The following is a 12,437-nucleotide window of genomic DNA, read 5'->3' as shown; positions in this document are numbered from 1 at the left end:
CACATAGAAGACAAATGAAGGCTGAGGGAGTTGAATCTCATCTGCACTAAGTGCTGGACAAACTGTTGTATCTCAAACATAGCGCACTTCACACCTCTGTGTCTGCAAAACAAGCTAAATTAAAAATGTATTCGTATTTAAAATATTAACTTTTCAATTTGTAGAGTTCATGCTGTCCAATTTACTTGCAGCTAAATATTAAACGCATTGTCAAAATTTAGCAAACAGGGAAACCAAGGATCGTATCCAAAGAACATGGCTCATATGATGATGAATCGTGTTTACTACAATCAGTTGCCTCCCTTTACACCATAATGTCTCTGGTTCTTAGGTCTTTTGCAAGCATGCAGCCCAGAGGACTGCTGAGGCTAGCCCAAATTTCCAGTTACACCAAAGCACTGTCTGGTTTAATGTCTTGGTCAAGGTCACACAGTGAGCAGTTGATGGCTGAGTGAATCAAATCATGTACCACAGGAACTTTAGCTCACAGCTTTAACCCTCTGTGCCAACTGCCAGACTAAAGCAAAAATAAGGGGAAGGATTCTAACCTACACCCTTGATACAGGAAATGGCAGCATTAATCGACTATGCTAATTCATAATTTATGGTGGAATAGTGGGATATAGGAACCATGTATTTAGACAGACAAAATGCAGATGTGGCCACCAATTATAGTTTACTTATAGATGAATAACTGCCTTTGTGAGCCATTTTAAGTCTAGGATTTATCTCATTAGTTAAAATTATCTCTATGTAATTCCAAAGTCTATATTCATGTAGTACTCAAAGAATTGTGATTCATTCTGGGTGAGATTGTGATTATTTCTAAGGAATGCCATTGAGTGTTTATATGTGCGATATTGTAGGCAGAGCATTTAGGTGCTATGTCTGTCCAGAAGTAGTATAGGGGCAGTCCTTGGGTAAATTTCCCCATTCCCATCCACAGATCCAGATTATGCTTGAATAGAGGCAGGGATGAACTTTGTTTTACATGGAGGGGAAGTCTGCTCCAAAGTAGTAGGAACATTTTAGAGATGCACCTGTCTTTTCAAACCATTCTGTGTAGATCCCTGAAATGAGCATCTCCTGTACCAGTTGACTTGCTGATGTGCAATATAGGGCCAGAGAATATCTTATAAGCCAGACACAGGTCCTATCTCAGCAGTCTGTAGGATACCAAGTACAGTGACAGTGCTTAGAGGTGGTCTGTGTAGGGCTTATGATGTTTTGTAGTCCTATCTCTCCTTCATTTTTACACTTGGGACCGGAGCCGAACCTTGGCCCCGACTCTGCCATACTCTAGCTCAAAAACTTCTGGTTGGCTCGTGGCTAGGAGGTATCCCATCATGCATCACTAACATACCCCAGATCTCGTTTGCTGCTCGTTCAGCTCAGACGTGATTCTTCTTGGCAGTGGCTAAGAAATTTTTCAATACCTTTGATTAGTTTATTGTTGGCTAAAATAACTTTTTTGGTAGTTTAGTGTGTTTTTTTGCAGTCCGTGTCTGTTTTACACTATTTGCTGCATTGTTATTGTGTGTACTGTTTGTACTTTGATCAGTCGTTCTTCCGTTGGCCTCTTGTATCCCTGCATCACTTCTCTTGTGCCGCTTGTTTCTCTTACTCTTTTCCTCTCAACTTGGGGTAGGCCCGTTTAAGTTAGAGGACCTAGTCCTCATTTCTGTTGTTAGTCTCTCCTTGAGCTAGGCCCGTTTAAATTAGAGGATCTAGTCCTCGGTTTATCTCTTTATCCTCTTAGGGCTAGGCCTGTTTGTTAGAGGACCTAGTCCTTTATTTGCCTTTGTCTGTACGGTGCCGTTGTATCTGTTGGATAGAGTAGTCGTGTATTGTTATTGGTGGTTTTTGCACTGTGTCAAAAGATACTAAGTTCATAAGTCTTCGGGCTTCAAAAAGTGTACTAAATGTGCCCAAAAAATGTCCTTAACGGATGTGCACAATCTGTGTGTGTGTATTGTTTGGGGGCTATCCACCTCCAAGAGTTTTGCCTGTTTTGTCATGCAGTCAGTCCTTGTGTCTTTCAGGAGAGGAAGAACAAACTAATTTTGAAAGGACTACTAAAACATTCCTTTGAGGAGGAATTGGCATCTTCATCCTCCAGCTCTAAATCTCCTTCCTCTTCCAAGAAAGACGAACCAGAAGCTACAAAAAGGCGTTCTCCCACCCATTCTCTGTCATTGGAGCCATCAGACAAAATTAGCAAAGTGACTAAACACTCATCTGCTCCACTGGTTTTGGTGCCGACAGAGGTTACCATTATAGATCCATCAGTTTTGGCTCCAGGAGCTTCGGAGCCAATAACAGACTACATCTCGGGGTCGGTCAGCTGAACTCTGACCGGTTTCCCTGACTTTTAGGTCACCTATATTCCAGCTATCTAGATCCCCCACTCTATCTTCCAGGTCCTCTAGGAGCCTTTCTGATGAGGACATCGAGAGAGTGGTGCTTAGACTGCTTCAGACTTCGGCACTGGCAAATTTACTTTTGGCTCCATCCCAGTCGGCTCCAGAGCCTAATGTGCCCTCACACCCTGTCTATGTTCCTCCTCCGAGCTTCTCTGTGCATTCTGAGCCAGAGTTGTCTGTGCCTTGGGTTGTGGAAAGGTCGGTTCCAGCTTCCTCAGTTGGTCTCTCGGTTCCGATAACTGCTCCGACCCTTTCAGTGCTGTCCGTGAGGTCTAGAGTCCTCAGTTCTCCGGTCGGGCCCGAGGGGGACGCTTTGAATTGAACTTTGGTTCTGAGCCTACCTCTCGGTGCTTCGGCGTGGGTGAGCTTGGACCCCACATCTGCGTCAGAGCCCATCTCCTCGGTGCCGAGGCCTGCCTCTTCATCTTCAAAGCGGAGGGCATCCTCGGAGCTGGGAGGATCGGCCTTCGAGATGATGAGGAGTGTGCTGTCCAGGTCTTCAGTTTCAACCAGAGGTACTGACACTCTTCCCTCAAAAGCGCCAACTTCAGTCTCAGCTCCCTCTCTCTCCCAACACAGCAGAGACTCGCAGCCTCAGGAAACCTCCATGAGTGGTCCCCAATCTTCTGAGGTCTCCCCAGAATACCTTTCTGAGGAGCCACCTAGGAAGAAAACTTGTAAGAGGAAACATGTTGACTCCCCTGATGAGTCTATTACATCAGACACTGACCTCGAGGAGTCAGAAGGGTCCCCTAAGTCGTCCTCTGATGATATATAATTCGTAGATATCCTTGAGATCCTGAAACAGAGAGGCAGCTGGCCCACTACATCCCCTTCTGATGAGGAGTCAGTGTACCTGAAGGCTTTCGGGTCTCAACCCTCCACCTCTTGGGTATCTCCACCTTTTGATGAGCTGCTGGATATAGTGAGTCGAAAGGTGTGGGAATCTCCTGATTCTATGGAACCGGTTCCTAGAAAACCAAATACATTTTTGTCTGCACTTCAAGACAAGGACTTTCTTACTAAGGGAATTCCAGTAGATGCCATGGTGGTGGCAGCCACCAAAAAGGAATTTGCCGAAACTTCCTTCACTGTCCATCCACTGAAAAAGGAGTCTCGAATGATTGATAGGTATGGGAAGTGTGTCTTTTCTTCAGCGACTTTTACACTTAGATCACTGAACTACCTGTCTCATTTCACAAGGCTCCAGAGAGATCTCCTAAAAGAGCTGGGAGATGCTCTACAGGATAACGTGTCTGATGCGGTATCTCAGAAGTTTAACGCACAGATGTCTACCTTAAATTCTGTTGTGAACTCCTCCATGAGGCTGATATCTTACGCAGCTGATGGAGCGAGTAGGGCAGCGGGTTCACGAGTATCTCTTAGAAGACACTCCTGGATGCGTTTGTGTAACTTTGCAGAGGCCTTTAAGTCTATGTTTACCAACGCCTCCTTTGACGGATCCTCATTGTTTAGAACCAAGGTAAAAGATACACTCACCAGGTGCGAGCCGGAAGGAAAAACCCTGTCTGCCATGGGAGTTAGTTTTTCCATTCCTTCTAGATCCTATCCCAAAGGGCAGAAGGGCGGCAAAATGTGGTTCAAAAAATCGCAGAGGTTTTTTCAGGATGCACAAGGTGATTCCTTCTCCAGAGGCGGAGGAAATAATGGTAGACACTGCCCTAGAGGCAGAGGAGGCCCGCAGAACCAGGGAGAACATGATTCCTTTCGTGGTCACCCCTATCAGCGCTCCTGAACGGAGGCCCAACTGTGCATCTCTGGAACCAGTTGGGGGTCATATTTCTTTATACCCAGAAGCCTGGCACAATATCATTCAAGACAAGTGGGTATTAAAGATAATTACCAGAGGTTATCATATTCCCTTCTCTTCTCCACCCCCTCAGACCAGACAAATCCCAGATGTGCCACCCAATCACAGGGATTCAGCAACACTAGAAATCCAAAAGTTGCTCATAAAGAGAGTCATTCAACCTGTCCCCGCAGACCAAGTAGGATTAGGGAATTACTCCAGATTCTTTTTGGTGCCAAAAAGAACAGGGGACATGAGACCCATCTTGGATCTCAGCAAATTGAATGAATCTGTACAGAAGTCCAAGTTCCAGATGGTCACCTTACAGTCGATACTCCCATTATTAGGGAAAGACATTTGGATGTGCTGCATAGACCTCCAAGATGCATACTACCATATGAAAATAGACAGGGCATCAAGGAGTCACTTACGCTTCCTGCTGGGAGCCAGTGATTATCAGTTCTGCGCCCTGCCCTTTGGTCTCACCACAGCCCCCAAGGTGTTCACCAAATGCATGGCAGTGGTTACGGCTCACTTGAAACATCAGGGATTCCAAGTGTTTCCATATCTGGATAACTGCCACCACCAGGCATCTACTGTTACAAGCCAGGGACGCTATCATTTCAACTTGCCTGCAGTTAGGGATTACAGTAAATTGGCAAAAATCTGCATTATCGCCCTCTCAGCATGTGAATTTTATTGGCACCGAAATAAACACAGTTTCAATGAGGGCTTACCTTCCCGTAGAAAGAATTCAGAGCCTAAGGGAACAAGTCTTGAGCTTACTTCCTCTAAGGAAAGTGAAAGCAAAGGTGGTGCTCAAGTTGTTAGGGACAATGGCTTCTACAATAACATTAGTTCCATTAGCCAGACTGCACATGAGGGTCCTGCAGTGGTTACTTTTTGCCCAATGGTCACTGCAGTATCTACTTATTTCTCACCCCATCCTGATAACAGATTTGTGCAAACAGGATCTTCGCTGGTGGACCCAGACCAGCAATCTAAACACTGGCAGATTGTTCATTCCCCCCCCTCCTGTTGCAACTGTGACCACGGATGCCTCCCAGATAGGGTGGGGGGGCATTATCTAGGGAGAACATTCCAAGGCACGTGGCGGGAACACGAGGCTCACTTGCATATTAACGTCTTGGAGATGAGAGCAGGGCTTCTAGCATTGCAAGCACTTCACATCTTTCTCCCCCTAGAGGCAATTGTGATCCACTCAGACAATATGTCGGTGGTGTGGTACATAAACAAACAAGGAGGGACCAAATTTTACCCCCTCTGCAGAGAAGCCCTTCGAGTGTGGGAGTGGGCAGTGTCTTCCCAGCGCTTTCTGGTTGCAACGCACATACCGGAGAAATCCCAATGTCATAGCCGACAGGCTCAGCAGGGCTATTCTGATGCCTCAGGAGTGGTCTCTGAAGACATACATTGCGGAACAAATTTTTCGAAAATGGGGTCAGCCTTGCAATCTATTTGCCACCCCTCTCAATGCCAAATGCAGCAGCTACTTCACCCTGATTCCCCCGGAAGGGGAAACACCAAGAGATGCACTCGTTCATGACTGGCCCTCGGGACTTCTCTGTGCTTTCCCTCCTTTCCCTCTCATATCGAAGGTAATTCAGAAAGGTAATATCTTTGGGAAGCAAAATGATCCTAATTGCTCCTTATTGGCCTCGACAGATTTGGTTCCCTTTCTCAGACATCACCTAATGGATGAACCGTGGACTTTGGACCCAGTGCCAGATCTACTGACGCACATGTCTGGGGTGTTCCATCTCTCTCCACACCCTCAACTTGACAGCTTGGCTGCTCCACTTCCATCCTTAGTCAGGCTTCATGACTTTTCTCCTGAGGTTGTACACATCCTGACATCCTCTCACAAACCTTCTACCAGGAAAATTTATACCAGTAGGTGGAAAAGATTCTCATTTTGGGTCTGTGAGAGAAACCTAGATCCTTACACAGCTCCCATTTCTGCCATTTTAGAATTCCTTTCTCAGTTATTCAACCAAGGTTCGGCAGCTGCCACTATTAAAGTTCAATTGGCAGCCATTTCCACCTTTCATTTGGCTAATGAACCTAATCTTATGGCTCATAGGCTGTGTAGAGCTTTCCTTAAAGGGACCACCGTGTTAAGGTCCCCAGTCATGGATCCATTGGCACCGTGGGATTTGAACTATGTTCTCCATAAACTTACGTCAAGCCCTTTCAAACCTTCAGCAATGGTGACCTTAAGTTATTATCTTGGAAAACTATATTTTTAGTGGCTATCACTTCTGCAAGAAGGGTCTCTGAACTGCAAGCTCTTTCCATTAAGCCCCCTTATTTGATGTTTCACAAAGATAGGATCTCCTTACGGACAAACCCTTCTTTTATTCCTATGGTTTCTTCTCAAGCCAACATTAATCAGTCTATTGAATTGCCTGTGTTCTTCCCTAATTTTTCTAACAAGGCAGAGTACAAATTTCACCAACTGGATGTGCATAGACAATTGCGTTTTTATCTGGACAGAACTAAAGATTTCAGAAGGTCAGACCAATTGTTTGTTTCCTTTTCAGATACTAGGGAAGGGCCTTCCAGTTAAAGTCACATTATCTCACTGGATTTCCAGCTGCATTTCCTTTATCTATTCATCCAGTGGCAAAGATCTTCCCTTCAAGGTGAAAGCACAATCTACCAGGTCGATGTCTACCTCGGTAGCTTTTCAAGCTAAAATTCCAATAGACAACATTTGTGCTGCAGCAACATGGGCTTAACCTCATGCATTCATTACTCACTACAAATTGGATATGTCTTCTAGGAACACATTTTCCTTTGGTTCCACAGTACTCAGGAGCATTTTCCAATGAGCCACCCAAGATGAAGGTGCTAGGGATGCTGTCCCAAGTGTAAGAATGAAAGGCGCGAGGTAGGACTACAGAACATAAAGAAGTTATGTACTTACCATAACGTTCGATGTTTGTAGTCCATCTCGCCCTTCATTCTTACGAACCCCTCCTGCCCCCTCCTTGAGGACCTGGGGGTAGAGTGTCTACTGCCTTTTGTTATGTTAGTCCTTTTGACTTGGTTTGTTCTTTGTCTCTGTATGTTTCTTCTTGCAGCAAACAAGATCTGGGGTATGTTAGTGATGCATGATGGGATACCTCCTAGCCACGAGCCAACCAGAAGTTTTTGAGCTAGAGTATGGCCGAGTCGGGGCCGAGGTTTGGCTCTGGTCCCAAGTGTAAGAATGAAGGGTGAGATGGACTAAAAACATCGAGCGTTACGGTAAGTACATAACTTCTTTTTTTAGGTCTTGCATTCTGTTTGAGATGAACTTCCATGAGCATTCAAGTTGTTGCATTTGCCTGGCCAGGTGCATGCTAAAGGGGGTGCTACACTCAATAATTGGCTTGATGAGAGCAGAGTAAAAAGGGATAATGACATCCTTGGATCTGGAGGCTGTCCCTTTGCTTATAAGCTGCACAATATAGAAGGACTTCCTGATGATCAATATGTACACATGTTGGTTGAATGTAATATGTTCTCAAATCCTGAACTACATGATTGCCTCTTAGGGGAGTATTGTCAATGTAGTGATTCCTGGGGCAGGGTTTCCCAAAGGATACAATAATGCATTTTGTGGCATTTACTTTCAATCTATGGCTCTGGCACCAGTTATTTGTTTTGGGACAAGCCGCCTTGCAAAATGACAGTCATTTGTGGATTCAGTAATTGCTCCTAACTTGCAGTCATCTACAGGCTTTGTCAGCTAGGGACCCTTGGTGTTTGCTTTTACTTCAGAAATGTATATGCCAAACAGGAGAGGTCCCAAACTAAGCCGGTTGGGACTCCACTGGTCTGAACTTTTTGTGGAGGTAGTTCTCCAGCTTGACCTCTGAGTTCTATCTGTGAGACTGCTGACATTCCACTGATTGACATAGGTGTTTATTCCCAGCTTGGTAAGTTTCTCTACTATGCCTGAGTTATTGTGTCAAAACTTTGACCAGATCTAGGCAAGCGGTATGCACCATCCTGCATTCATCCATTGCTTTGGTTACATTTTTGGAGAAGTCGACTAGGTTGAGTAATAAAAATCTGCCTTTCGCAAACCTAAACAGGGTTGGATCCAGTGTTTGGAGGTTCTGTATGTCCTTATTGATTAATTCCATGAGGAGTCTTTCCATTTTCTTACATAAGAGGCTGGTCAGACTTACTGGTTGGTAATTATCTGGGTCTGTGGATGGCCCTTCCTTCTGGAGAGGTATAACCATTGCTGCCCTCCATCTGCATGGTGCAAAGCCTGTGTGGAGGCTGAGGTTGAACAGCATTGTTAGGGGCACAGTTAAATCATCCTTCATGCTGTTTAACATACTTCCTGGGATGTTGCCAAGACCTATTGATGCAGTATTCCCGGCCTTTGACAGCAAGTCCAGGACTTGCTCCTGCTAGAAGTCAGGGGGGGTATCAGTTCCTGGAATATCTTGTGCGATAATAGGGGGTGAAAGAGGGGTGAAATTGGAGCCGAATTCATCAGCTGACAAGTTTGCTGTGTCTTCAGCTTCTATGTAGGTGGTATCATTCACTATCAGCTTAGCTCATTGCTACAGAGAACTCTTGAGTCGCAAACATATCCAATGGCTTTATTTATGATTGTCCTTTGCATGGGTGGTTATCTTTGCCTTAAATTTAGCTTTGGTGGTTTTGATTAAACTCCTGAGTTGTTTATTTATTTTAATGACAATGGCTCTAGCCTGCTGTGGGTTACTCTTTGATATTTGGCTATGATTCTGTTTTTAGTATAAAACTTCTTTATGTAGTGATGATAATTTCCTCCTCGACTCCACAGATTTTAGCAGCTAATAAGTTTGGTATGTATTCAGCTTCTGTGTGCATGGTGTAATTGACCATCAGCTGAGCTAACTGCTATGTAGAGCTCTTGAGGTCTGGTATGAGCAACAGTAAACTTTGTTTATGAGGTTAGTTCTAAGCTTGTTTCTACAGGGTACAGCTGCTTCTGTGCAGTTGTTGACACGCTGATGCAAGTTACTGTGTACGTTTCTGCATCTCAGTAGAGTTTAATGGGGATTTAAAACTTGCCAGGGTATAGCTTAAAAGTAGGAAGTGTGCCTTGGATAAGTCTCTAATCATTCTAGGGGCTGGTGGCATCTCATTTTTTATTTCATGGGAAACAGTTTTATGGTTTCATCTGATGAATGAAGATGATACAAAAGTGGTGGAGCACAATTATCCAGTATTATTAAGGAGAGAGTCAGGGATGTTTTTGCACCTACTGGGTACTTGCTAGTTGTTCCTGAGAACATTAATTAACAAAGTCAAGGAATCTCTGTGCTTTTGCACTAGTGATGGTGTAAGTTTCCCAGTCTGTAATTTGATAGTAAGCCACCCAGAAAAATGGTAGTAGGTTTAATTCTGAGTGACTTCACTTCTTGTGTATGCAGTGTCTAGAGCCGTAGGAGGAGTTCTGTAACTGGCTATAATGTGGCAAGGGACTTTACTGATGGTGTGTTGCACTTGAAGGAATTCTATTGCATGGTGCATAATCAGCCCAGATGTAAAACACTTTCTGAGGAACATCGAGGTACGTTCATCTTTTTTCCCTCCTGCGTACTATATGGTTTAAATGTGTAGACGATATTACAGCCTTGCACAAATGGAATACTGTCTGCCATTTTAAACCATGTCTCAGTTACTACACTGACATCTACATTCTCGTATGTGAGTAGGGAGTGGAGCTTTTTGTTTAGGCTCTCCGCATTGATCACCTTCACGTTATCCTTTGTTCCTACAGTTATTTTTATAGGTATGTCTGGCTGGTATTGCATAAAAAAGGAAGTATGGTGATAGAGAATATCTTAACAAGTATGCAGAAACCTGAGGGGACCACTGCAGACCACTCCTGGAGAAGCAGAGCAGTCTGTCAATCATGTCCTCCTAGCCAAACAAATATTCTACCCTCTTCAAATGATACCATAATCTAAGCCAACTATTGAAGTTGGTTATTTCTTGCTCATATCGCAGCATCATCCTTGGAGACGGTAGAATGCTGCTCAATGATATGTTCATACCTCCTTGGGACATGCATAGCTTCGTCATGTCTCTGTTCATATAGTCCAGGGAGGTATGTCTCAAGTCATTTACACCCACATGTACTATGAAAGAGTCATACTGGTATTTGCAGTTCAAGAACTTGAGTGTGTCCATGACCTGACATATCCTGGCACCAGACAAGCAACTGACTAGCACCCTTTCCTTGCTTAGCCTGGCAAGTGATAAATCTGTATGCCTTATAATGGAGTCTTCTGTGGCTAGAATATTTCTTTGGGTAGATGTTTGCCTTATGGGCTTAGCATCTAAGGTTTTGGGACTCCTAAAGCTTTTGTGAGGTTGTAGGCTTTGCAGTTAGTATTTTGCTGAGGATGTTTAATGCCTGGGTTACATTTGGTTAGGCTCATACTTAAGTAACAGGCTAGCTGCTCTTGTGAGGCATGTTGAGCATAGCCATTTTCCCTTTTTGTGTTCAAAATAATCTATCCCATTTGGTTACAGACTGGTCTTGCCCATCCTGTGGTCAATAATTATATATTATTTCTAATGAGAATAATTGGAATTGTACCTTAGATAATTTGATGGCCCACATGCATGGGATAAAGCAGTTAATAGCTAATAGTTAATTCTGTCCATTAGTAGGACAGGGGACAGATTTTCTGTTTCTCATCCATGGATCTAAGTTACACTTGAATATGGACAGTGATGAACTTTTGTTTTATGTTTTTTAAAGTTTTTGTGTTTAGGCAAGTTGGCTTTAAGAACCCCTTAGTATGTGATTGTTTTGCATAAGTGTTTTGCTACCAAAGATCCTGATGCCTTTGTTGTCTTGGGGGGAGATTTTTGGCCTCCATTGACATCGTGCAAGTGCATGTCTCACACACAGCATTATGCTGATTTAGTAATAGGTAATCGTTCAACAGCATGAGAGAATTTTTACATTGTCTGAAGTTACTCATCTCAATCAGGCTGGCTACGGATGTTGTGGAGAAATGCTGGTTCATGGTTTCGACAGTAGTGATGTTGGGTGAGGTGATTGTCTTAGTTCTGATCTGTAAGGGGGGCATAGGGTATTGGATGTCATTAACAGCTGGGCTTGTCAGGTTAGGTAAGCAACTGAAGCATATTTTTCTTCGGCTAAGTGCATTTTACTGCAGCCCCAAATTTAGAGCAGTGAGGCCCATTTGGTGGAGCAAGGCTTCTTATAGAGAAAACATGTGCAAACAACCATTTATAGAGCACAGACAATGACAGTGATGTGCTGAGTGCAGCTCAGCACTTTTTTCTTCCCTTTTTCTTGAAAAACTCTGGAATGGCAGGAGGACACTAAAATCAATGCAGCTCTTTTTTTTCAATGTACAGGGCTTACCACATTGTTCAGTCTTGATTCAAAGACCCTGGTCAAGCACAGCTAAGCACAAGTTATAGGAGTCTGCCAGTTGTGACAGTGAAATGCAGTATAATATAAACTTGGCCCAGATGTGCATTCATCAAGTGTTTCTGCTTGTTGTTTTGTCCTTACCCTCGTGTGCAGCAGCCTGAGTTTTACATTTGGTTTGGGAATAAAGATGTGCTTTCATGTCTGAATGTAGTTAACTTTTCTTTATGATCAACTTGACTTTTGATTGGCAATATGGCAAATCAGTATAATTCATACTGTTTCACTTGAATCCTTAGAACAGCCCTTAATAGGGATAAAAAATCAGTATAACCAGTGCCATCTCTTACCTTTTTATTGGTTGTGAATTTTGTTGAGACTGGAAGATTAACTGCAGAACAGACTGATTTAAGATGCCAAAACCCTAGTGTGATGAATTTGGGAGTTTAAAGATATGCACCAAAGCAATTCCTCCACCGTGTTTTCATATTTTATGCACTATATACACATTGCACACTGGCAAGAAGTTTCATAAGATTTCTTTGATTTTTCCAGCCCATTGACTGGGGTGCAGCTTATGAAAGTTTGGAAGTTGACCGTTCAGTAACAGAGGTGGAGTGGGCCAAGCCTGGGACGTTGGCAGGTTTGAGAATGTTGGAGTCTTTCATAGAAGAGAGGTTGAAATACTTCCACACTGACCGAAACAATCCTAATAGAACTGCTTTGAGCAATTTGTCTCCATGGTTTCACTTTGGTAAGTGCATTTGTATTT

General features: G+C 43.6%; 1 protein-coding gene across 1 annotated transcript in view; it reads left to right on the top strand.

The window, feature by feature from the left end:
* LOC122801155 (deoxyribodipyrimidine photo-lyase-like) overlaps positions 1-12,437 on the top strand; it is a 435,348-nt gene that overhangs the window by 149,836 nt on the left and 273,075 nt on the right. The window contains exon 6 of the mRNA XM_044070713.1: positions 12,221-12,419. Within this exon, the coding sequence (XP_043926648.1) occupies positions 12,221-12,419 (199 nt within the window). The remainder of the gene's footprint in view (positions 1-12,220; positions 12,420-12,437) is intronic.

This window comes from Protopterus annectens, chromosome 4.part1 (assembly GCF_019279795.1).
Source record: "Protopterus annectens isolate FY-2018-M chromosome 4.part1, PAN1.0, whole genome shotgun sequence".
Classification (NCBI taxonomy): domain Eukaryota; kingdom Metazoa; phylum Chordata; order Ceratodontiformes; family Protopteridae; genus Protopterus; species Protopterus annectens.
Note: the sequence above shows the minus strand (reverse complement) of the source record. Positions and strands in the feature narration are given on the sequence as shown.